This window comes from Lemur catta, chromosome 8 (assembly GCF_020740605.2).
Source record: "Lemur catta isolate mLemCat1 chromosome 8, mLemCat1.pri, whole genome shotgun sequence".
In the NCBI taxonomy this organism is placed as follows: Eukaryota; Metazoa; Chordata; class Mammalia; order Primates; family Lemuridae; genus Lemur; species Lemur catta.
The window spans coordinates 6,271,507-6,296,645 of record NC_059135.1 but is presented as its reverse complement, the minus strand read 5'-3'; the positions used below and the strand labels follow the sequence as shown (position 1 = coordinate 6,296,645).

General features: G+C 42.9%; 1 protein-coding gene across 6 annotated transcripts in view; it reads left to right on the top strand.

Annotated features, from left to right (window-relative positions):
- The first annotated feature begins 7,498 nt into the window (after positions 1 to 7,498).
- ATG16L1 (autophagy related 16 like 1) overlaps positions 7,499 to 25,139 on the top strand; it is a 40,822-nt gene continuing 23,181 nt past the window's right edge. For 2 of the 6 annotated variants that reach the window (XM_045559603.1, XM_045559609.1), the window contains exons 1-6: positions 7,499 to 7,885; positions 12,068 to 12,161; positions 16,822 to 16,927; positions 17,560 to 17,633; positions 18,512 to 18,763; positions 22,951 to 23,016. In XM_045559603.1, the coding sequence (XP_045415559.1) occupies positions 7,771 to 7,885; positions 12,068 to 12,161; positions 16,822 to 16,927; positions 17,560 to 17,633; positions 18,512 to 18,763; positions 22,951 to 23,016 (707 nt within the window). In that variant the 5' untranslated portion in view covers positions 7,499 to 7,770. The remainder of the gene's footprint in view (positions 7,886 to 12,067; positions 12,162 to 16,821; positions 16,928 to 17,559; positions 17,634 to 18,511; positions 18,764 to 22,950; positions 23,017 to 25,139) is intronic. The other 4 variants (XM_045559605.1, XM_045559607.1, XM_045559606.1 and 1 more) reach the window with 3 other exon arrangements.

The following is a 25,139-nucleotide window of genomic DNA, read 5'->3' as shown; positions in this document are numbered from 1 at the left end:
CTTGCCAGGAGCCATGGTGTGGCCCGCTGGGGTGAGGGGGAACTTTGGAGACTGGTATCCACTCCTTTCCCACTCAGCCACAAGCCTGGGGGAAGCTGGCCATACCCCTCCAGCCCAAGGGTAAACCAGATGGGTCTAAAGGGGACGACGCCTCTCCCCTTGCCAGGAATGAGCATGTGACCCTATTTTGAGATGTGAGAGGTTGTCTGCTGGGGGGCTTCTGGACAAAGTTTTCACATTCCTAAGAGAGTCTACTTCCTCAGGTCATTTTCAAATTTGAACGTGGTGCCTGGAGCCACCACAGTCCTTTGCCATCAGCCCAAGGATGATGCCATTGCTAAGAAGGGCACAGCAGAGAGGTGGGAAGAACAGGGATATCGTCCATGCATTGTACCCACAACCATCCCTGAACCCACCCTATCTTGGCCTCTCTGTTATCTGAAATAACAAACATCTTAGGGATGAATCCAGGGGCCAGCGAATTTTTTGTAAAGGGCCACATAACAAACATTTCAGGTCTTGCAGGCTAAGAGGCAAAAATCCAGTGACTCTTCTCAAAAGGCTAATAGTATTTTTACATTTAAAAATATAAACACTCTCAGCCAGGTGTGGTGGCTCATGCCTGTAATCCTAGCACTTCGGGAGGCCGAGATGGGAGGATCACTGAAGGTCAGGAGTTCAAGAGCAGTCTGAGCAAGAGCGAGACCCTGTCTCTACTAAAAATAGAAAGAAATTAGCTGGACAACCAAAAATATATAGAAAAAATTAGCAAGGCATGGTGGCGCATGCCTGTAGTCCCAGCTACTCGGGAGGCTGAGGCAGGAGGATCGCTTGAGGGCAGGAGTTTGGGGTTGCTGTGAGCTAGGCTGATGCCACAGCACTCTAGCCCGGGCAACAGAGCGAGACTCTGTCTCATAAACAAACAAACAAACAAACAAACAAACTCTCTTTAGCTCGAGGCGGCTGTACAAAAATACATAGCTGTCTGAATTTGGCCTGCAGGCCATATTTTGCTGATCCCTTGTTTAAATTAGAAGTTAAGGTTTCAGTTACGTGCAGCTGAAATCATCCTAACTTCTACAGAGTAAATGCTGCTGACATAAGAATGCTCACTGAAGGCTGCCTGTGGTTCTAATTCCCCTTGTAAATCAGTCCACTGACGTCCAGTTCACAAATCTGCAAACTGTACCTTACTTTAGTTCTTGCTTGCATGAGAGGATGAGTATTTTCCCTTTCCTCTTATCCACTCCTCCTGGAGTTGGCAAACTTTTAGGGTTAAGGTAATGGGTGTGAGATTGGGGCTGAGTTTCTGTAATAGAAGTCAAGACTCGCCTGGAGAAAGACATTCTTACAGCTTTATAAGGCCCAGGAGAGTCACCAGCAGGAATCAAAGAGCTTCCCCACTACCCTACTTCCTGACCAGATCATAAAGGTCACTTCCTCCAATACACATGCCCCTAATTGAGGAAACAGAGTCTGGTTGACAACCTTCATGTTGGACTCAAGGCGAAGAGAACTAAAGAAAATGAGAGCGAGAGCGAGAGCGAGAGCGAGAGCGAGAGAGAGAGAGAGAGAGAGAGAGAGAGCGAGAGCGAGAGCGAGAGCGAGAGAGAGAGAGAGCGAGAGCGAGAGCGAGAGCGAGAGAGAGAGAGAGAGAGAGAGAGAGAGAGAGATATTATGTAGGCCCAAGGCCTAGGGCAGGGCCCCAGGTCCACAGAGAGCTCAGGGGTAAGTTGAGAAAACCAGAGAGGCCACTTCTGCATCTCCATCTCAACATGGGCTTTGAAAGGGCTGGGCTAGATCACTTGAACCTGAATAGAAGGACAATTGAACATTTTCCAAGATCCTTTGTGTGCTTCACAGGCTAGACCGTTGTGCCCTGGACTGAACTGTCCACACTTCCAGGAGAACCAGGGCTGTGCTGGTGATTGGAGAAGCCATTTATCCATATGTACTCTTTGACAAGGTTCAGGGAGATATGCAAGATTTCTAAAGAAATTTTAGCTGTGACGAAGCCTAGTAAGAGACTGAGGTCCAGTGTGTGCTCTGGGATAGGAAAATTTCCTTATTGGAAAGAAGATTTTCAGGACAAAAGCTGGCTGCGTGTCACATGCCGCGCAGAGGGGCCAGTCCTGGAGCACCAGCTCTGCAGGAAGCTGTGTCCTTGGATGGCTTCTCCTGACAGGGGGTCAGCCTCCCGAAGGTAAAGTGCCTGGGCATTCAGAACTGCTGAGTGAGTTCGACAAATTGCTATTCCTGTTTTAGGCCTTAAAGACAAAAAGTCAACTTGATACGGTTGTATCAACAGTACCTCTGAAGTTTCACTGAAAATATACTGTCTTCATTTTGGGATATTATTTTCTGAGCCCCAAGAATACCTAAGCAAAGACCCATACCTCGTGACATACAGTATTGATTGACTGATTGAATCCTAATCCTATTCCACTGCCGCATAGTTTCTGGTCCTGCATGAGAATGCGGTACTGGGTAGACACACTGCAGAGCTATTAATATCTCATGAGTCACTTGAACAGTGCTTTTTGAAACGGTGTCCCTTCACTTTCTGTTTAGGGGGAAAAGAGAAAATAGTTTTAACATATGGCAACAACAGTATTTTCTAACATTCTAGGTCTATTCTAATATTTCTAATTATAACTTTTGGGTTATGATTTTTTAAAAATTCAAAATTTCTTTTAGCAACAGATTCTACTATTTAGAACAGAGCTTAACTTACTCAGAAGTTCATGAGATCTCAGATCCAGAAACTTTGCCCAAGAATCTTGGACATGAGTTGTTGGTTAACACAAAAGTGCATGGAGAGCCTTGCAGCCGTTGACCCTGCCCCCTTGACAATCAGTTAAAGTGGAGAAACCTGACTTCCTGACTACCATTTTGTCTGTGCAGCCCCAATCTTTTCTTGGGCTTGCCTGCCTACATTAGACTTGGGTGGCAAGTGAAAACAAAAACCCAGAGTAAACCAGCTTAAGTGAAATGCAAGCATTTGTTGGCTCAAATCTGGGGAGGAAAATAGGGCTGGGCTAGTTTCAGGAGTGGCTGGATTCAGGGACTCTAACTCCATCAGGGTTCTTGATCCTGTGTGCCCATTTCCTCATTTGCAAAAAAGGAAATATTAACAGTGGCTACATTGTAGTGCTGTGAGAACTAAATAAGTTGATCCATGTAGAACACAGTGCCTGGCATGTGAAAATCACTCAATTAACATTAAGCATTATTCATAGTGGGAAAAAGAAGTAGTGGCTAGGGGAAATTTGATCATCTCTTTAAAGGTCAAAGAAACAAACCAAGGAAGATGCCCCCCACCCCCACCAGGGATCACAGTCCTGCTTGTCAGAAGTGCCACGTTGAATCCTCTGGCCAGCGTTCCAAACACTGGCTGCCGATATACAGAGGAGATACGAGAACCTCCTCTAAGAAAGTTGAATGTTACTAAAATGCTTGTATTAAAGTATGAGAATAATAATGCCACCTCAGACAGTCATTTATAAAACGTGAAATCTCAGTATAACATATATATGCAGTGGGTGACATGACCTGCCTGTGACTTAATCCATGTGCACAGAGATTCTCTATAATGAAAACTTCCTGCAGAGTGTGTACATATACAAAAGCAATGACTCAAAAGAGAACAAAGAAAAACAAGGGGTAAAAATGTCAAGTGACGATGCATAAAGAGAACATCATTACTGTCATACCAAAAAAATCCCCAACATTTGGAAGGATCACCGGTGTGCCTAGGAACCTGTGTCAGTTGGTTTCTCGACTATCCTCTGCTTTACTCTAGCAGCTATTAAGTTTATGCAGTAGACAGTTAACACAATAATAAGGTTAACTTAGTTTATTTTCACTTTTAGTAAAATAATTTTGTAAAGAGCTGCAAAGGAGTGGAAATAAAGATTAAAATAATTTTTAAAAAACCATAAAATGATACTTTTAAAAGGAATAAAGGCAACAGAAAAAAGAATAGAAGAGAATTGAACCCCCTTGGTACTACTTTCAGGCCGGCCCTTTGTATTTCATATTCCTCACGTCCATAAATGACATGCCTACAGATCTCCCTAGAGCGTGAGCTCCCTGAGGTCTGGATCCAAGCTGGGGATGTTTATGTCTCCCATGCAATGCTCATCCCTGTGCTAGACCCACACTAGGATTGGGCTGTTTCTTCACTTGCTGATTGAAAGGTAAAGGAAATCAGGAATACCGGAAGGGCCAGGAAAACCGTACATAGGACAAGTGTCTGAAGGTTGGACCTTGAATTTCTCTGAATTGGAGCATAATTAGAAGATCTCACAGATGAGATGTGTAGGCATTGATGATTAAGGTGAGAATCTCCTGGAAGTTTTTAGCAGTGGAAATGCTACCATGGAAATGCTGTTATGTTAAAGCTGGTGGCACTTTGTTTCAGTGAAACTAGACATTCCACAAAGAAAGTTCTTTGATAAGTGATGCCTCTTCCACTCTTCCTGTGAGCAAATTTGTGCTGCTTAACATATTGCTACAAGAATCTTGGGATAATTTGCATTTATCTTACATCCATTACAGGCAGTCAGAATCCATTCCACAGATGCTGCTTCCCAGCAAAGCATGCTGAATCTTTTAGACACTCATTATTTACCAGAACAAATAAAAACTCCTAAGATCCATTATCTGTCACCAGAATATTCAATCTATTTCCTACCCCCTTCCTCTTCCTCACCCCCCCATCCAGCCATTCCCCTTGGTTCCTGTGAGCCCACTTGAGACCTCCCTATCACTGACTTTCCTCTCTACCAGGATGCCATCCCTATTGGCTAATTTAAGAATCAATTACCGGCCGGGCACAGTGGCTCACGCCTGTAATCCTAGCCCTCTGGGAGGCCGAGGCGTGTGGATTGCTCGATATCAGGAGTTCGAGACCAGCCTGAGCGAGACCCCGTCTCTACTAAAAACAGAAATAAAAATTACCTGGACAACTAAAAATATATATAGAAAAAATTAGCCGGGCATGGTGGCACATGCCTGTAGTCCCAGCTGCTCGGGAGGCTGAGGCAGGAGGATTGCTCGAACCCAGGAGTTTCAGGTTGCTGTGAGCTAGGCTGACGCCACGGCACTCACTCTAGCCCGGGCAACAAAGCGAGACTCTGTCTCAAAAAAAAAAAAAAAAAAGAATCAATTACCTATCATTTAAAATTATTTTTTGTAATGTACTCTATTCGAGCCAAACTGCAGGGTCAGCTTGAACAGAGACCAGATGATGGAGTGCAGTGAGGGCACAGAAGATAGCATCAGACTGCCTGTGTTTGAACCCAGGTCTTGCTACTTACTAGCCAGGTGTCCTCAGGCAAGTTACTTGATGCTTCTGTGCCTCAGATTCCCCATCTTTAAATGAGGATGAAAATGCTACCAAGGAGGGCTATTGTGAGGAGTAAATGAGTTATAATATGTGAAATACTACTCAGAAGGGTGTGGTAGAAATGTTCCTGCTTATCAGTTATTGACCACAGAGCCAAGCAACCTGCTAAATAAATGGTTTTTATCAATAAATACATGTTCATCCTTAGAACTTTTTCTAGCACACATAGTACATGTATAATGTCTACCAATTAGAAAATGCATATAAGATATACATTAAGAAAACAGAAACACCAGCAGTGCCACTGCCCAGAGATAGCTATTAGTATTTTCACATACTCCATCCATTAATTAAGCAACATTTACAGAGCACCTAATATATGCAAGCCTTCATGCTTTTGCTGGAGATATAATCATGTGCAAAACCAGACACAGCTCTTGCATCATGGAATTTACAATCTACAGGGGCAGACACACCTTAACCAAGTAATGATACAAACACATATGAAGCTGCAGCAACTGGGATAAATGCTATAAAGGAGAGGTACATACGTAGGAAAGAGATCCAATCTAGCTGTGAAGATCTGTTATCTGTAGAGTGTGAGGAAGTGACTACTGAAGTGAGAATAAACTCAAAGGAATTAACTCAGAGAAGTCAGAAGGGAAGAGTGTGCCCAAGATAGCTAGCAGATCATCGGATCTTTAGTTTAGAAATTATTCTTCATTTATTCTACAAATATTATCTATGAGGAGCTAAGGACACATTTATATTGGATTTATATCATATACTGGCTTTACTAGGAACAATTGTCAACAATAAATATATAGTGATTTAACCCATCTCTTATTGTTGGAAATATAGATTGTTTCCAACTTCCCACTATTAACAATGCTGTGACAAATGTCTTTGTATATGGACATGTGTCCAGATAGTTCTTGGCATAAATTCCTGCAAGTGGAATTGCTGGTTGGGCAAATTTATAAACATATTTTAATCATAATCTTGTCTGGAAAATTAGCATGCTCAACTGTCAAGATTTGCTGCTATGCAAATCCATGGTCTTTCAAGGCCAGTGCCACTGTTACATTTGAAGGCATTCTTGGTGACTTTCATAATTTGCTTCTTCGTTTTCTTCCGTGTGTTCCAACAATTTCAGGTCACTCCATTACTGACAATGAAACCTCTTTATTGTTCTGGAAGCCTGACTGTCCTTCTCCGCTCCCTGGGAGAGGAAAGACTTTCTTATCTGTATCTGAAGGATCTTCCTCTGGACTTGAGACGCACTGGAAGAGAAGGCAGTTTCTGACATTCCTTTCCTCTCCTTTGGCCTCCTATTTTGTCCAGTTCCATTTTCATGCAGTAAAGTCACTAACCTGTTAAAGGTAGATGGAGCTCAGACAATTCCATTACAGAACTAGGTTTTTCATTTTATTGAGCTTGTTGACAGATTTGATCTTCTCAGGAGCTTATGTGTCTTTCATCCCCCCTTTCAATATCTACTGGCATTAGATTACCTTGTAAGGACCCATTTACTGTTAAGTCATAATTTCTAGGATTCTAATGATTAACACAGACAAACTCTGATACACTGTTCACATCTTTCTTAGTGTGTTTCCATTCCTCTTCCCAATGCAAAACAAAACAAAACAAAACACCCAAAACCCGTTTCCAACATCAGTGGAAAGTTCTTGTTAAAGCAGCCAGACTTTGGGTAGGCCTTGGAAGGAGACCGGGTGTGTAGGTAAAGTTATGTTTACCACGTGCTGGGCACAATGCTAATTACATTACATAGGTTTTTCCTTTTAATCCTCAGGACAAACCCTCTGAGGTGGATATATCATTACTGTCCCCATTTTACAGGTCAGAAAACTGAGCTTAGGGAGGCTGTCATTCATCCACAGCCACACAGCTACTATGTGGGGAGTGAACCCCACTTCTCCTTGTAAACTGAAGCGATGAAAAAAAGGGAGGCGAGCCAGGAAAGAAAATACGAAAAGGGTTGAAAAGCAGCCAAGACAACGTAAGTAGGCAAGCAGAAGCGCCTCCTTTCCCGCTTCCTTCCTGCCCATAGCTGGGCCTACAGCGCGGCCCGCACGCCCCCCAGCGGTCGTTTCCCGTCCCTAACGCTTTCGGCCTCGGGAAGCCGTCACCAGCGAACGCCCTGAGTCAGCACCCCCCGCGTGCGTGCGTGCGTGCGGCGAAAGGCGACGGGAGAGGAGGCGGGACTTCCGGCTCTCGCCAAAATCATTTCCGGCAGGAGCCGGAAGACCGTCCCGGATGGCCTCAGGGGCGGCAGTTGTGTGCAGGTGAGCTCTGGGGTTGCCGGCTTTTCCGCGCCCGCTGGTCGCCTCATGCTGCGGGTCTCGGCCTCCAGCCTTCGCTCGGATTGGCGGCGCTAAGGCGCCGGGGCAACAGGCGACATGTCGTCGGGCCTCCGCGCCGCTGACTTCCCCCGCTGGAAGCGCCACATCTCGGAGGAGCTGAGGCGCCGGGACCGACTGCAGAGGCAGGCGTTCGAGGAGATCATCCTGCAGTGTGAGCGGCGCCCGTGCGGGCCGGGGCGGGGCGGGCGGACCCTGGGGAGGCCCGCGAGGCACTGGCTGGAACCGGAGGCCGACACCGACGCCGCCTGCGCGCGTGGCGGCCGCCTCGGGTACCCTGCGCCTCAGATGCCCCACGCCTTTTTAGATATTTTTCTTCCCGTTTCGTTTTTTCTTCGGGGGTGATTGTGGAGGGTGCCCCCCACTAAATTGTGTGATCTTTGTGGGCAGGCCGTGTTCGTGTTTGTGTTATTTAAATCCCAGCAGCTTACACGATGCTTATGCACTTAAAAAAGCCCAGGCTCCAGAAACATCCCATTTATGGGGTACTACTAATGAAAACATGTATTGACTTTGAGCATTAACTCGCAGAATTAACATTGTTTTCTGAGTGCGGTGGAACGTGTGGCCTTTAATTGCTCATACTTGTTGCCCTTACTCCACCTTGGTAGTCTTTGACTATTACACATTTTGAGTGTTAACATACCTTTTAGTTGGGACGTAGGCTTTACTGTTATTGAAAACCTTCAATATGAAAGAGATAGTTTTCTTCTCCACGCGTTGGAATTTAAGGGTACAAAAATGTTTGTATTTTAGGGAAATCTAAATGAGCATTTCTCTTCCCCACCTCCTTAATTTTACCATAACTGATGACTCATTTGGGAGGAGAAATGGCCACTCTTCAGTCTTAAGGTTCCATCTCCCCCTTGAAGTAAGCCTGACAAGTCTCCGGGGTCATATTGATGATGGGATTCAAAATAATGTCTTTTATTGAATTCTGATTGTGCTAAATTGGTGATTCCCAAAATTTTCTGTACATTAGAATCACCTGGAAATCTTTAAAAAAAAAATAACGTAGCCCAAGCCACACCGCAGACCAATTAAATCACAGTATAGAGAGAGTAGCAGTGGTTTTTGATGCTGTCCAAATGATTCTAATGTGCAGACAAATTCGAGTGCTGTGGTAAATATGTAGCATGTATTATTTCATTTTATCTTCTCCCAAATTCTGTGAAGCAGATGCCCTCTTCACACATGAGGAAACTGAGGCTGAGAGAAATTAGGTAAACGTTGGGGTTGCACAGCAGGTTAGTGGTGGGGCTGGGATTTGAACTGAGGCTTGATGTTGCCTAACTTTTGCATTTGCTTTTCTCATTGGATCCCCCAGTAAATGGTCCTTAATTTTTACTGCACCCATTCTCTTAACAACACTAGGAAGAAAGGGGGATGTTGTGTCACTGTCATGCTAATTCCAAATGCTAAGAGGCCCTGGCAGACCAGTGCTATTACATTTCAGAATGCCAGAAGCATTGGAAGTGTCTCTCAAACTATTGATTCCCTCACAGGTTACATAAATTCAGTTTATCAGGTGTTTGTTGAATGCTTATTCCTTAAAAGATAATATACTTTTTTTGGGGGGGGGGGAGACAGAGTCTCACTCTGTTGCCTGGGCTAGAGTTCCGTGGCGGCAGCCTAGCTCACAGCAACCTCAAACTCCTGGGCTCAAGCGATCCTCCTGCCTCAGCCTCCCGAGTAGCTGGGACTACAGGCATGTGCCACCATGCCCGGCTAATTTTTTCTATATATTTTTAGTTGTCCAGCTAATTTCCTTCTATTTTTAGTAGAGACGGGGTCTTGCTCTTGCTCAGGCTGGTCTCAAACTCCTGACCTTGAGTGATCCTGCTACCTCTCAGAGTGCTAGGATTACATGCGTGAGCCACCATGCCCGGCCTAAAAGATAATGTACTTTGAAAGTCAGATTGGGTTGGCTGCCTGACTAATACCCTGCTAATTAATTAATCTTTTCACTTACCTTTCTTAGTCTGGTTTGCTGCATCTATAAAATGGGGATGGAGGTTGCCCCGCCTGCTTCTTAAAAACAATGCTGCACATATTAGTGCTTTGAAAGCCATCTGTATAATAGTCTGTAAATGTAGGGCGCTGGTTATCTCATTGACACAAATGGAATTTTTTTTGCACTTCAAAAATGACATCTTGATGGGGTGGGAGCATGTAGAACAGTCAGAACTAGAGGTCAATCATGGAGAGAAGACATTTAAACAGGGCTAGAGTAGTCAGTATTGCCTGCCTGAGTAGCCAGAAGAGGAGGCTGGGAGAAGAGGCCAACAGAAAGCAGGGGAGGGAGACAGCCTTTGCTGTTCAAGTCTTCTGTGTAGGGGGATTGACACTGGGGAGATCATTTCTAGTGTGACTGTGAAACACCTCCATTGCTCTCATTCCAGCCTTCTCAGGCCAGTCAAGTTCTGACCCTCCATCAACCTGGAGTCACCTGTTCAGTCCCTGCCTCTGAGTCTGAAGAGAAAGATGGAAAGAAGCTGTGGGGGGAGGGGAAACGCTTCCCTCCATCTCCAGCCTTCCCTTCAGTGAGGAACCTTGGGAAGGATCCCTCTTAAATGCCTCATGCCCTTTGAAAGACGTAAAATTATTGTAGGGCACCAAGCTTTGGTGGAATGTTTTGAAGATCTTATTAGAGCCCTTTGATATTGGTGAATTTAAGTCTTTCTATTAGTTATGAAAGCCAAGGTTGGAACCACTTCCCTGTTTGGCTTAGTTAATGCGTTTGACTAATATAGATGAAGAGGGTATTTTTGCCCAGGAGTTCTCTTTTCAGGTATCAAGAAGTAGAACTCAGGACTGTTTATGAGGAGAGATAGGCTCTCTCAACAGGAATAATCACTAGCATAAACTCTGTCAAAGTTTTGTTCCAGAGCAATTCTAATCTCAGGATTTGTGACAACCTCCTTTAAATGTTGCTATTCTACTAGGTTCCTGTGGTCAATTTCTTATTCTGCCTGGTGCCCTTTCTGCCCATCTGATCTTACTGGCCCCTGTGTGCCTGTTATTGCTAACTACATGTTCTTTCTAGCCCTGTTTTTTCTTTTGGGTTCCTCTACTAGGTCCCCTGTCAAATATACTAAATATACTATGTTCATAAAGAGACTCATTTTCCTCCCTAAGTGCTCTCTGTTTTTTTGTTTTTTGTTTTTGAGACAGAGTCTCACTCTGTTGCCTGGGCTAGAGTGCTGTGGCGTCAGCCTAGCTCACAGCAGCCTCAAACTCCTGGGCTTAAGCAATCCTACTCCCTCAGCCTCCTGAGTAGCTGAGACTACAGGAATGTGCCACCATGCCCGGCTAATTTTTTTCTGTATATTTTTAGCTGTCCAGATCATTTCTTTCTACTTTTAGTAGAGACGGGGTCTTGCTCTTGCTCAGGCTGGTCTTGAACTCCTGACCTCGAGCGTTCCTCCTGCATCGGCCTCCCAGAGTGCTAGGATTACAGGCGTGAGCCACCGCGCCCGGCCTAAGTGCTCTCTCTTCTGTGCTCTGATACATTAGTGTCTTCCACCCAGTTCTCTGAGCAAGGAACTTCAGAATAATGTTTGACTTCCTACCTATACAAATCTGTTCATGTAACTGCCTGCATTTACAATTTCTTATTTCCTCATTGCCAGTAAGAAAAAGTCTAAATTCCTCATCCTCTCGTGTGTTGGCTCCAACCTTTATTTCCAGCCACTTACCAAACAACACTATGCTATTTCTGCCTAGACTGTCATCTTCCTTTAAGGCTCAACTGAGGTGTCACCCCCTGTGGAACTATCTGTAAAAATAGAGTCACTATTCTCTGCACCTTTTTATAATTAACCACATTAGATTTTAACTCCTTCAGTGTTGGGGGCTTTGATTTGTATTTATATCCCCACGTGCCCTGATCTGAAAAGTAATTAAATTTACCAAAGTATGGTAGAGTTCTCCTTTATTATTTAAAGGTGTATAGCATTTCACCACTTTGCCATTGTGTTTGATGTGTTTTTCTTTTTCCTTTCTTTTTTACTTCCAAGATAGAAACAAATAATGCTGGGAGTAGAAAGCAGTTTCAACTCCCTTTAATAGGGGTACCTTCTTGCAGGCTTGTTTCCATAGGTTACTGTGGCTGGACTGTCCAAGCGTAGGCCAAGAAACATCTAAGGAATATATGTTTCTGGATTTTATACAATTGCTGCCATGGCAGCAAAACACGTTACCTAGTACTTTGATACCTAATAAAGGTGAAACCTACCCAAGTCATCTTCTGGTTATTTTTTTCGTCCCAAGCTATATAAGATGTAAAGTGTACATATGTTATAATAACTTAATTTCTGACCTTTTTTAAAAATAGATAACAAGTTACTGGAAAAGTCAGATCTTCATTCAGTGTTGGCCCAGAAACTACAAGCTGAAAAACATGACATACCAAACAGGCATGAGATAAGGTACTTTGAAACTAACCTGTGTTATTTGTGTTTCCTCTGTTGAAATTTATCTCAGTTTAGTTGTCACCCTCTAATTTGAAAGCGAGTGAAGTACTATTTGTTCTACTTTTTGTCAGCTTCTTTCAAATAAGAACTGCTTAAACCAAGTAAAAAGATTGTTTTTTTAGAAGGTATGTACATATTGGCTGGGCATGGTGACTCACGCCTGTAATCCTAGCACTTTGGGGGGCCGAGGCAGGAGGATTAGCAGGCTGAGGTACATACCTAGAAGAGTTATCAGTGCAGTGCTCTCAGCTTGAGAAATTTCTTCAGGCAAGTTCATGGGGTAACCCTAGGTTAATTTCTCTTCAAACCTACCAGGGTTTGCCTTTTTTAAAAATAGAGACAAGTATTCTTGAACAGATTTACATAGATCTTGTTAATGGATTGACTGGTGCATAAACACAAATGGCTTTTTATACAGTACAGGTCTCTTTGATCCTTTTAGCTCAGTGTTTTTCCAGCATACGAAGGGTCCCTGACTTAGAATGGTTCGACTTAAATTTTTCAACATTAGATGGTGCAAGAGCAATATGCATTCTATAGAAACCGTATTTTGAGTGCCCACCCAATCATTCTGTTTTTCACTTTCAGTATAGTATTCGATAAATTATATGAGATATTCAGCACTTTATTATAAAATAGGCTTTGTGTTAGTTGATTTTGCCCAATTGTGGGCTAATATGTTTTGAGAGTGTTTGAGGCAGGTTAAGCTGTGATGTTCAGTAGGTTAGATGTATTCAATGTATTTTTGACTTATGATATTTTTAGCTTACGGGATTATCAGGATGTGGCCCCATCATAAGTGGAGGGGCATCTGTATTAGACTGTGACATCAAATTAGCAGATTGAAATAAGCTTTTTCTTTTAAGAACTAGATTAGAAAAATGTCAGTGTTTTAATAGAGTATTTCATTAAATATATACACGTGTTCATGATGGAGTGTTTAATGTGTTTACTGGGTCATTTTTGTACATTTATGTATACTTGTGCTGTGTTTCTTTATCAAGGGTCGTGGTCCAAAAAATCAGAAAGCCATATTTCATCAAAGCAGCTTAAATAGGTTTATTCTAGAGTTTTACTGTCTTATTTTTCCATAATGTTTATGTTTGCACATTAAATTTGGTGGTTTATGTGGGACCAGTACCCATTATTGTTCTGAAATCTATCCACATTTAGCATTTTAAGAACAAAGTTGATAAGTTTAAAAAACACAAATAGAGGTAGCCTGATTTATTTACTCCTATAGCATTTCACCCTTTATTTCTTTCTGATTAGACCCTTGGTGACTAATTCCTGTATCCTTTGTCTGTCAGCCAAACTCACTGGCTTGGGAAAGTATCATAAATAAATATATGTTTCTTCTGGCTGAATTTCACTACGATAGTCATGTTATTGGAGGTCTTTCTTTTCCCACAAACATCCATAACAAGCCTGTCCTCCTGACTGCCTTGTTTCTATTCATGGCATCCCCATTTTCCACGAGTCATCTGTGCTTCCTTTTTCCCCTCCATATCCTGCCCCTCCCTGTATTCCTTCAGTCACCCAGGTCTCTTGGTACTTCACACTACAGCCTCTTCCATCTGTCTCTTAGTTTGCATTTATTTTGCCACCCCTTTCATTTATTATCTATCATCTCGTTCCCAGAGTGTAGCGGGAGTCTTGTTCTTTCAGTAGACTTCTCTGACTGCAGTGTGGGCTAAGCATTGGAGATGAAGAGATGAATGAGCTGGAGCCCCTGCTTCGGAGAGGTGTGGAGTCTGGTGGAGGACGCCAACTCAAAGGGGTGTTTGCTAGAGAATGTGGTGAGGGTGCCCACAGAAGATGGGCACCTAATAGGTTTCCTTACCTCCTCACTCCTGTCTCTCCTTTGGTCCTGCCCATCTCATCCTCATTAACCTTAAAACTACACATTGTGCTTAAATGGCAATCTGTATCAATTACCAGGCTTTCTTCTTAAGTGTTTTCATCTTAGTGTTTTAATTTTATTCAAATTAAAATAAACTCTTCAGCCTGGAAATTGTTTATTCTAAGCTGGGTTCCTGGACTACTGGTATCATCTGGGAAATTGTTAGAAATGCAGATTCTTGGGCCTGCCCCAGACCTCTTTAACCAGAAATTCTGGGGATGAGGCTCAGTAATCCAGATTTTAGGAAACCTCTAGGTGATTCTGAGGACCTCTAAAATTTGAGCGCTACTGCCTTCAGACTACTGAGTCGCTGTGACCCAGCAGTAATCCCATCACCTGAGTGCCAGTTAGAAATGGAGATTGCTGGGCCTTCCTAGGAAAGAAGATCACCTGCTGGTGGGGCCCTAGACTCTGCTTAAACACATCCAGCAGGTGATTCTTTTGTCCTCTTAGTGAAACACTGTTAGTGGGCTATTTTAAGGCTTTTGGCTTTAATTGTGAGTAGGAAGTCCTTGGAGGCTCTTAGCAACAGAATGACTTGTATCCTTCTTGCCTTAGTCTCCTAGCAATTCTGTTGAGTTCATCTTGGTGTGGTTTGCGGTTTAAGCATGTAGCTGTGGCCCCTGTACCTGGTCTTATCTACATTTTGGTTTCCCTAGGAGATCCCATTCTGGTTCCTCTTTTGAAACCCCTCCCAACCAGAAACCATCCTTGCTGGGGACATCTCTGCCTGTTAACATAATTAACACACATTTGTTTTTCTTTATGTTGTTTTCATTTCATGAATCTTTTCTGTAGAATGCCAGCTCTTCAGAAGGAGGGACTACATCTTATGTTTTGCATATTACGCATTGCTTTGTATTAAAAATGAGAGGATTTGGTAAGATTCTGTCTAATTCTGCCTGATTTAGGATGATTTCACGTAAAGTGTGTTCCACTTTCTAATCTTCTTGGCTTCTACTTCATAGGCTAAGATTGGAGAAGTTCCAGGTAGCCTCAAAGGATGAGGTATTAATTTGTGCTTAGGTATGCAATAAGAATATGTGTAGAAGTGGAGGGTAAAATAGTAGGGATTATTATATACTGCCCCATTTTCTTCCTCTTTTTCTTTTATTATAGGTCATATGGAGTGGGCAGCTCTTCCTCCTTCCTTTAGATGTTGGTATCTTAGTGTCCAGGCTCCTTCCTGTTCTCCATCTATAAGCTTTCCCTTGGCGATGATTTCAGCTACTCACTATAATCTGATAATTCTCATCTGTAGCTCCAGCCAAGATCCTTCTCCTGAACTATAAATGCTCAGTTCTAGTCATCTGCTGCTGTTTCTGAGATATTATGCAAACAGTTGGCAAAGTTTCCAAAACTACACTGACTCTTGAGGTAATCTGAACTCACTCTTGTGGCTTTAGGTACATCCGTTTTCTCACAACTTCTATATGTTAGCCTCCAGCTTAGATGTCTTTTTGAAGTTCAGACTTTAATGTCCAGTTTCCACTTGATACATGTACTTGAAAGTCCACAACTGTACTCATCAGGCCTCCCCCAAAACCTGCTGCCCATCTCAGTAGGTGACACCTACCTGTGTCCACTTGCTCAGGCCAGAAGCCTTGAATCATCCTTGACTCCTGTCTGTCTTTCACACCCCAAGTGCAATTCAAAGGCAAATCCTGCAGGTGTTCTTTTCAGAGTGGATCTAGAGTCTGCCCCTATCTCACCCCTCCCCTGCTTCCACCTTGGTCTAGGCTGTGCCACTGGTGTCTACATCTGCACTGTGCTGTGCAGTAGCCCCAACTGGTCCCCCTGGTTCTGCCCTTGCCCCCCTGCAGCCTGTTCTCCACGCAGCAACCAGAGCGATCCTTTAAACCCTAAGTCATTCATCTGCTCAAAACTCTCCAGCAGCTTCCGTTCACGCCTAGTAAACGCCACAGCCCTCAGAGGGGCTCACAAGGCTCTCTGTGATCTCCCCACCCCTGTCTCCTGCAGCGAGGCTGCAGTCACCCTTCCTCCAATATACCAACTGTGTGCCGCCTCCAGGCCCCCACCCTGACTCGCACCTACTGCTCCTTCTGCTCCAGGGGCCCTTCCACAAGGGGTCCATGTGGCCTGTTCCTCGCTTCTTTCCCATCTCCAGTGTGTGTCACCTTCTTAGGGAGACCCTCCTTGGTTACCCTAGAAAACCAAGAGCCCTGTCCCTCTGTTCCCGCCCCTGCTTGAGTTTTCTTCACAGCTCACATGACTGCTGACCTCACACATTTTCTTATTTATTGTCCATCTGGTCATGAATAATTGGTGGTGGTGGTGTGAGAGCAGACCTGTGCACTTGCTGCCTTCTCCCCAGCACTGAGGGCAGTACCTGGTACATCACGGGCACTCAGATGCTTGCCAAGTGAGTGGGTCTCATTGGCTCCTCTGTGTATTACCTGCACCTCATTCAGGAACCTTCCATCCTTTGTTCTAGACTTAGCTGATGGTTGTGGTTGCTTTGCTTTACTGTGTGTCTCGTCTCCTACTTCCTACGTGTAGCAGCTCGTAACTGCAGCTGCTGGAAAGACTAAAATGGCTTATTGGCTTTGTGAACATGTATAGGTTTGAAATTCTGAAGTTATTGTTCCACTGCCATTGGAGAGGTTTAGAGCCTGATTTTTTCTTCCCCCCTCCCCCTTCTTTTTTTTTTTTTTTGCATGTCCTCTTCATCTGCCTGGTTTGGGGATTTAGCCCTGGACATGATGGCACATGGAATGACAGTCAGCTACAAGAAATGGCCCAGCTGAGGATTAAACACCAAGAAGAACTGACTGAATTGCACAAAAAACGTGGAGAGGTAAAGTTAGCCCCTTTCCTCATCTGTCCTCTGTGAGGGTCCCATGGGAGGGAGATAGGAGCCCCAGTCACTTCCCGCTAGAATTGGCAGCAGTCTTGGCCAAATATGGCATCACAAGAATGAAAAGGCAGGGAAAACTGACCGAAAATACCAGGCAGCTTTTGAGTGTGAACCCCGAAATTTCAGAAACCTTCAGTATCAGTAGAAAGAATCGCGTCCTAGGCTGTGTTTACCTTGGACGGTGGTCTTATGGCAAAGCTCCAGCTGGGAAAATACAATTTACCATCAGTTTAGCTGAATTGATAGTTTCTTCAGCAGAAATGAGTCTCCAGAAAGGTAGCTGCAGTCTCGAGGGGTAGGCACTTGTCCTCAGTGAGCCCCAGGCGGTCGGTCACCTAGAACACTTCTCATTCATCCAAACCGTGCTTCAGCAGGGAGCAGCAGGGATAATTCCCATGTGCATCCCCATAGGCCCTTCTGTTCCTCGCTGCCACCAAGCTTGTTTATTCTTGCTTCCATTACCCAACCCCACAAGAATTTCTTTCTTACAAATAAATAGTCACCTACTATGTAGTTTCCAAGTAAGGTCCTAAAATCTGTTGTTTATGAAAGTGTTCTTTTTTATCTCCCAGTTAGCTCAGTTGGTGATTGACCTGAATAACCAAATGCAGCAGAAGGACAGGGAGATGCAGATGAATGAAGCAAAGTGAGTAGAGGCCATGCGTCCTTGGGGCCTGGCCATTGGGTCACACATCCTGTTTTGTTTGCTGTGCTCTTGTGAGTGGGCCAGTGGCAAACAGGGTCCACACTGCATTCAGCAAGAGTTTTGTCTCAACGCATGCACAGTCTGGGATCCTTTTCTGCTAGCTCTGAGAAGGAAAAACCAAGGACCACTGTCCTCAGGCCCCTAGGCTTCTAGCATCCTCCTAGGGAAGTAACCTTGGCCCTTGCAGGTGTCCCAGATGCACTCACGGTTCTCCTGTGTCTGCTGAGCATGGGAGCTTGTATCTTCTGTGGTGGAGGTAGGGCCAAGAGAGCCCAGTGCGTGGCCCTGGGAACACGGAAATGAGTTTCTGAGTAAGACTGTGGTTGGTCAGGCCTTGCAGACAAGATTAATGGGGACTCCGAATCCTGTGACTTTGGAGCTGGAGTGGCACTTGAGTTTCCTTAACATGTGGGGAGGGATCTAGCGGCTTAGAAAGGTGGGGCACTTGCTCAGGGAATGTTAGAGGTGGTGAAACACATAGGCTTTCCAGCCTCCTTTTAAGTCCTCTTATCTGTCTAAGCATCAAATACTCCCTCTTCCTTTAAATCCTGCTATTCTGAAAGGTGCTTTCACTAGTCATTCATAGGATGAATTTCCTCTCTTCACGGTATTTTCCTGTAAACTGTTGGCCTGGGCCTGGCTAAGGAATATAATGAACACAAAGTGTTTTACACGGGGCCTGGTGTGATGGCCTGTGTCCCTGTTGTTGGCCTGCGTCCCTGTTGTTGGCCCAGAGTTGGAGCACTCAGCCCGGTCCCTCTGGCTCTGTTGCAGGGCTCTGGTGAGGTACCATTCCTCCTCTAATGTCATGTTTTCAGAATTGCAGAGTGTTTGCAGACTATCTCTGACCTTGAGACAGAGTGCCTAGAACTGCGCACTAAGCTTCACGACCTTGAAAGAGCCAACCAGACCCTGAAGGATGAATATGATGCCCTGCAGATCACTTTTACTGCCTTGGAGGAGAAACTGAGGAAAACTACTGAAGAGAACCAGGAGTTAGTCACCAGGTGGATGGCCGAGAAAGCCCAGGAAGCTAATCGCCTGAACGCAGAGAATGAAAAGGACTCCAGGTGGGACATCAATCCACAGTTAGTGGTTTCATTTTTAGTAAAGTAGATCCTAGTTCTCTGAAAAGAAAGAAACAAACCTGGCAATTCTAACTGTAGGGGGAAGAAGAAATACAAAACACTAACAAAATTAGAAATAGTGATAGTGGATAAAAAGAAATTTGCATTTATAAGGACACTTTTATAGCTGGGCAGAGTAATATCTCCCAGAGGGACATTGGCCCATACTCTTTGCCAGGGAATTCTCAGTGTTTTGAGGGGAAAAGCTAATTCCTGACAATATAAATGAAGCCAGAATTAGAGAAAGATTAGAATTCCCCCCTCAAATTTTGTGATGCTCTTCAGACCCATATGAAAATTCTGATCTTGGAAGTACGCAAGACTGTAGTCCAATCTCAACGTGATTATAGATGTGGAATTGCTAAATCAAAATCAGTGATATATTTTTTAAAAACTCACTGCATTCCTACTAAGATTTAGCTACTTAAGATAAATCCTACTAAGACTTAGAAATTAAGAGATGGATTATTGAGAGATCAATTAAATATGCATCTTCAGGAGACTGATTCAGTATGAAATAAAATAAATAAATAAATATGCATCACATTAGATGAGACACTACATGATCATTTTAGTAGATCCCAAAAGGCCATTCTGATTAATTCTGATAAAAACTCTTAAATTGGGAACAAAAGAGAATGTTTAATAAAAACACCTATCTCTGACCAACAGCAAGTAAGTAGTGTTCTTAACAGGGAAGCCTCCTATCGTAGACATGAGGAATCCAGATCTCTGTTGTGGGAAATGTCTGTGTTTAAAAGCTCCTCCAGAGAGTATAATAGATCCATGGTCAAGGTCCACTTGTCCACTATTTTACATACACTGCCATTAAAAACTAACCAGCAAGAAAAGGAGGTAAGGCTCACTCTGTCGCAATTCTTAGAGATCGTCTGTCTGGATGTCCTGACCAAGCAACCTCCGGTATGGCACCAAACCTCGAGTGCACTGTTGAAAAGGGTGGTTATCCTCCGAGAAAACCTAAGAAAATCATCTGAAAAATATTGACAAAGTTTTACAGAGATTAGAACATATTTTTTTTAATCCCTATATCAGTAGTTTAGAATTTAGAAAGATCATTGTAGTTGATCTAAGAGAACAAATAAGTGACAGTAGGAAAGAGTCGCAGAGAGTAGTGATGAGTGCTAGCCTCGCTGGATAATCAGAGACTCAAAATCTGCAAAACTGAAGCCACAAAGGTAGAAGGGTAGCATGTGAGTGACTGTCTCCCGTTTATTCCGCCAGGAGTATCGGAAGGCTTTCTAAACCTAACAGTAATGAAAGTAGAATGCACTGTATCAAATTTGTAGATTTTCTAACATCAAAGAACAATGAAACGATAAACTAGGAAATGCTCCTTTAAGATAAAGATCCTTAATATAGAGTCAGCAAGGAAACGAGCACTCAGATGGACAAGAAGCAGGTGGAGCTCCAAAGGCAGAGATTGACATGGTCGGTGAATGTGGCAGAAAAGGGTATCAGGAGGAGGATGCATCTGTCTCTCCTGTGGCAGATAGGAAGCTCGTTTGAACTGCCTCCTCAAGGGTACTGTGGGATGAGCAGGAGCCTGAAAAGTGCTCCTACTTGTTCAGCTTACCGTAAGGAAGGAAGGGGACTTGTTCACAAATAGTCTGTGATGGCACATTATGCACAGGAGTGAAAAAATTAGCAGTACTTCCCTTGTGGAATAATTAAATTACATTGTATTCATACAGTGGAATTTGATAAAACCATTTAAAATTATATATTTTAATAAAAAAAAGGGAAAAATTATATATTTTGAGGATACTTAGTGACGTGAAAAATGCCTAAAATTAATATAACACAAAATAGGGTATAAGATATTTTCATAAAAATCACAATTTTGTATGCATTTTTAAAAAAGACTAGAAGTCATTACATGCACTGTTAATGGTATTTGAGATTATAGTTTTTGTTTTCTTATTTTATACTTTTCTGTATTTTCTAACTTTCTGAATTTTCTATAATATTAAGAAAAGAGCTGTCCTTTTTGTGTTCTTTCTATGTCACGTTTACTTTAAGTGAAATAGCATGGCTCATGCCATGGAGTTCTTAGGCAGCGTGAGGGTGGCAGGGACCCCAGGGTAGCTGATGCTGCTAGGTCGCATGTTCACAGTAACTGAAAGGCTGCCGGAGGGGCAAGTTGAGGTTGTGTGTGGTGATGCCAGGGAAGAGCCCCTGAGCATCACAGTAGACAAGGAGGATAATGCAGACTTCTCATGAAAATGGTGTGGAGGACACGTCAGATACCTGCCCTCCTTCCTTATTCCTCCCTTTGAAATGTTTTCCTGGGAATAAGCACTTGAAGGTGTCATGTGATTGCAGACATGGGCCTGGGGAGTCTTTTCGTTCCTTTGCTTAGGTAGTTCCCTTCACATGCTTGATACGGTTTTAAGATTAAAGAAAAAAAAAAGATAGTTCCTCGTTCTAGAAGCCTTGTTATTGCCCACTTCCTGCCAGTCCTCCAGCTTACATGTTTCTTCTTTTCTTACTTCTAGCAGCTTTTGTTTACCTGGGTCACGACGTAGCATGTTTTGAAACAGCTCTTCATGTTTTGCCTCCCTCACTAGGCTGAAGTGTGTCCCCACAGTCGGGCACAGTGGCTGCTTAAGGTGCTCTCAGGAAATAGTTGAACTTTCATCTGTACTGATGAGGGTCTGGCTGCAGATGTTTTCCTCTCCCTGTGACCCTAGGTCAAGTTTTTATCTCTACCTTGTAGAACTGGGACCTGAAGTTATAGAAGCGGGTAGATTTCAGTCTACCAGCAGGTGCCTTTCCTGTAGTGTTACACTCCCCACACTGAGATTTGGTTTTCTCTCAAAAATAGTTCATAGGTTATCTCTTCCACCTAAGAAAATTTTGGTAAATTGCGTTTTTTGTCATTTGTCCTGTAAAACTTATTTTTCGTCTTCTAGATATAAAATGAAGAGTGTGATGAACTTTTTCAAGCTACACCCTCATCACTTCCCAAGATTCTGATAATGCCACCTAGAGGACTTTTCCTCAGTTTGAGCATTGCCACTGTGGTGGAAGCTTAAAAGAAATTTCAGCAGAATTCTTGATGGGAGCTCAGTAGCAGTACTAGAGTTCTAAATTGGGGGTCTTCTGCATACAGGGTATAACCGTAGTTAGAGGCAAAATTGCCAAGAAAGAGAATGAGATCAAGGTTAAAAATTAGGAAGTTCCTGAATTTAGGACTTGGGAAGGAAAGATAAAAATGATTCTGAGAGGAGGTGTGAGTGGATGAGACTGTTGTCCACATTATAATTTTGCCAAGACTTCTATGTCTAGGTTTAATAAATTGAAGTTATGTGACTTTGATAGTTCAAGAATCTTACTATACCTCAGTTTCCTCATCTGTAAAATGGGAATAATAGTACCTACCTCAGGGGCTTGTTATAAAGATGAAATGAATTAAAATCTATAAAATCATTAAACAGGTACAAATAAGTTCTCAGTAAATCTTCACTATTGTTATTCATGCTTGTGGGTATGTTAGTACAGGTTGAGCATCCAAAGTCTGAAAATCCAAAATGCTCCAAAATCCTAAAATTTTTGAGCATTGACATGATGCTCAAAGGAAAAGTTCATTTGCGCATTTTGGATTTTCAGATTTGGGACATTCAACTGGTGTAAGTATAATGTGGTTATTCCAAAATCCAAAATCTGAAATGCTTCTGGTCCCAAGCATTTTGGATAAGGGATACCGAACATACATAAGACTGTTTGCCGCAGAAAACTAAGTCACAACCATATCTAACCCCCCCAATAAACCTCAACTACCTGTCTGTCCTGAGAGGCCGTGGGTCCGAGCTGGCAGCTGCTCCCTTGCTAGTTCACTGCTTTCTCTAGTGATGGGATCTCTCCTCTAGGCTCTACTCAGAAACTCTTTATAAGGGAAGACTTACTATTGTTATCGGTTTGGGTCTGGGACTTTGGATGCCTTTGCACAGGGTAGTTATTTTAAATGCACTGAATATTCAAATGTGTTGTTAGAACTAGTATTTTACTGAGAGCCGAAACCCTGAGCTTCCCTTGAGTGGGCATAAATGGTAGTTTTTCTTCTTTTTTCTTTTTCTTTTTCTTCCCCAACCCTGGGTTTTTCTTAATAGGCGGCGGCAAGCCCGGCTGCAGAAAGAGCTTGCAGAAGCAGCAAAGGAACCTCTGCCAGTTGAACAGTAAGTAGAGGCAAACCAAAACTATGCTTCTAATAATTTAGCACTTTTAAATAGTTTCATAATGTTTTATTTCTATAAAATTATTTTATAGATTTTTAGAAAGAAAACTGGAAAATTAAAGGGAAAAAATAAAAACACATAATTCTTGTACTCTCAGAAGTAATATCCATATATCACTTTAGTTGTGTTTTGGTGGTTTCAGATTTCACACTTACAAATAATGTACTGAATATGGCCTTTGATCATATTTGACCATATTTTTGATTACTTATTCTTGAAAGTGAAATTTGGTGACCCAAAGCTTTTGGAGCATATTGCCAATAACCTTCCGAAACATTGTTCCTGTTTATACTCCTCAGCTGTATGAGTGTGAATTCTAACTTCCTGTACTCTGTATACATTACCCCCTCACTGTTTCCTGTTGACACTTTTCAGTTTTCTGCCTCTAATTGGGCCTGTTCTTGGGAAATGGCTGGACTGAGGGTTCTTTCTCTTGCTTTCCTTTGGTTTGTGACTTTAAGTGAAGCATAAGTGAAAGCTAAGATCTCTTAGAACAAAAGGGATTGAACTTTTCCTAATCTGCCTACAAATTGGGGTAGGGGATCTTCCCTGAGATTTGAAGCTTTAAGAGTGGTGGATATTTTAATAACAAAATTTGCTTTCCTATTTGTGTTTCCTGTCTATTGAAATATTTTTTAGAATATAGTTTCAGAATTATGATCCACTATTTTTAAAAATGTTGGTTGCTTCTTTATAAGTGGAAGGGAGTGGTTTAAATTCAGGTAAAAGTCATTCATCAACAAGTGTCTTAATTTATAAGAAAACAAAGGTTCTCATACCAAGCCTTTGCTTTAGATGTAGGGTATGTATGCATCTTCTGCACTCTTAGATGTGGAAAGTTAATCTCACATGTATTTTCTCAAAGCCATAAAGTAAATAAATAGTCAGCCTAGAAATGAGATTTGGCTTCTTAAAAACAGCTTACAAAAATGTCATTTGCCAGCATAACCAGGTGACCAGGTGTGGCACGATTTATTTAGTCAAGTTGAGCATCTTGCCCAGGATCACACAGGCAGGGCTAAGCTAGGATGCAAACCTAGGGCTGTAAAGGCCTGTTCTTAGGCTGAGGTCCAGTGGCTTATGCCTGTAATCCCAGCGCTTTGGGAGGCTAAGGTTGGAAGATAGCTTGGGGCTAGGGGTTTGAGACCAGCTTGGGCAACATAATGAGGCCCTGTCTCTACAAAAAATTTAAAAATTAGCCAGGCATGGTGGCACATACCTGTAGTCTCAGCTTCTTGGGAGGCTGAGGGAGGAGGATTGTTTGAGCCCAGGAATTTGAGATTACAGTGAGCTATGATTGTGCCACTGCACTCCAGCCTGGGTGATAGGATGAGACCTGTCTCTCTTTTTTTTTTTTTAAAGGGGGGGGGGTGCTGCTCTTATTCTCTATGCTTCTTACCTAAGAGAGGAATTTCTAGGTCAAAGGACATTTGCATCTTTGAAAGGTTTTGGTAACGAGTTGGCAAATTATGGTATTCTCTTGTGGTCCTGGGCCTGTGCACAGTTCCCGGTGCTTTATGACCATAAAATTCTGTCTTAGATCACTGTCATAGGCTCAGTTCATACTGCTCTTCTTACCAACCTGGCAGGAGCACAGGTGACTCGCACAAACCTAAATCTGTGAAAGCCAACCAAGAAGAAGAAAAAGCACAGTGTGTCCTCTTTATTTAGGCCTGCCTTTATTCTCATCTACATCCTGGCCAAGAATGTGATACAATTACACAGAATCCTGGAGTAAATAGCCAAGGAAAATAAATTTACTTTGACTTGGTTTAACTTGCTTGGTAACACATTCTTGAGTATATGTTTATATAATCCAGATAATTAATCATGGAAAAGGAAAAATGTTTTCAAGTTCTTACAAACCCAAATAGTAGGTGATAAAGTCTTGAGTTATTACATTTTATTATTTTACTTCTCCATGAAGATTGCAATTCAGTGGGAGGTTCATTAAGACCAAAATAATTACTTGCCTTACCCCTCAACTAGGAAAGGTGTGGCTCACAGAAATGAAGAGGGGGTGCTTTGCATCTGGTGGGATACACAACAAAAGGAGCGTGTTC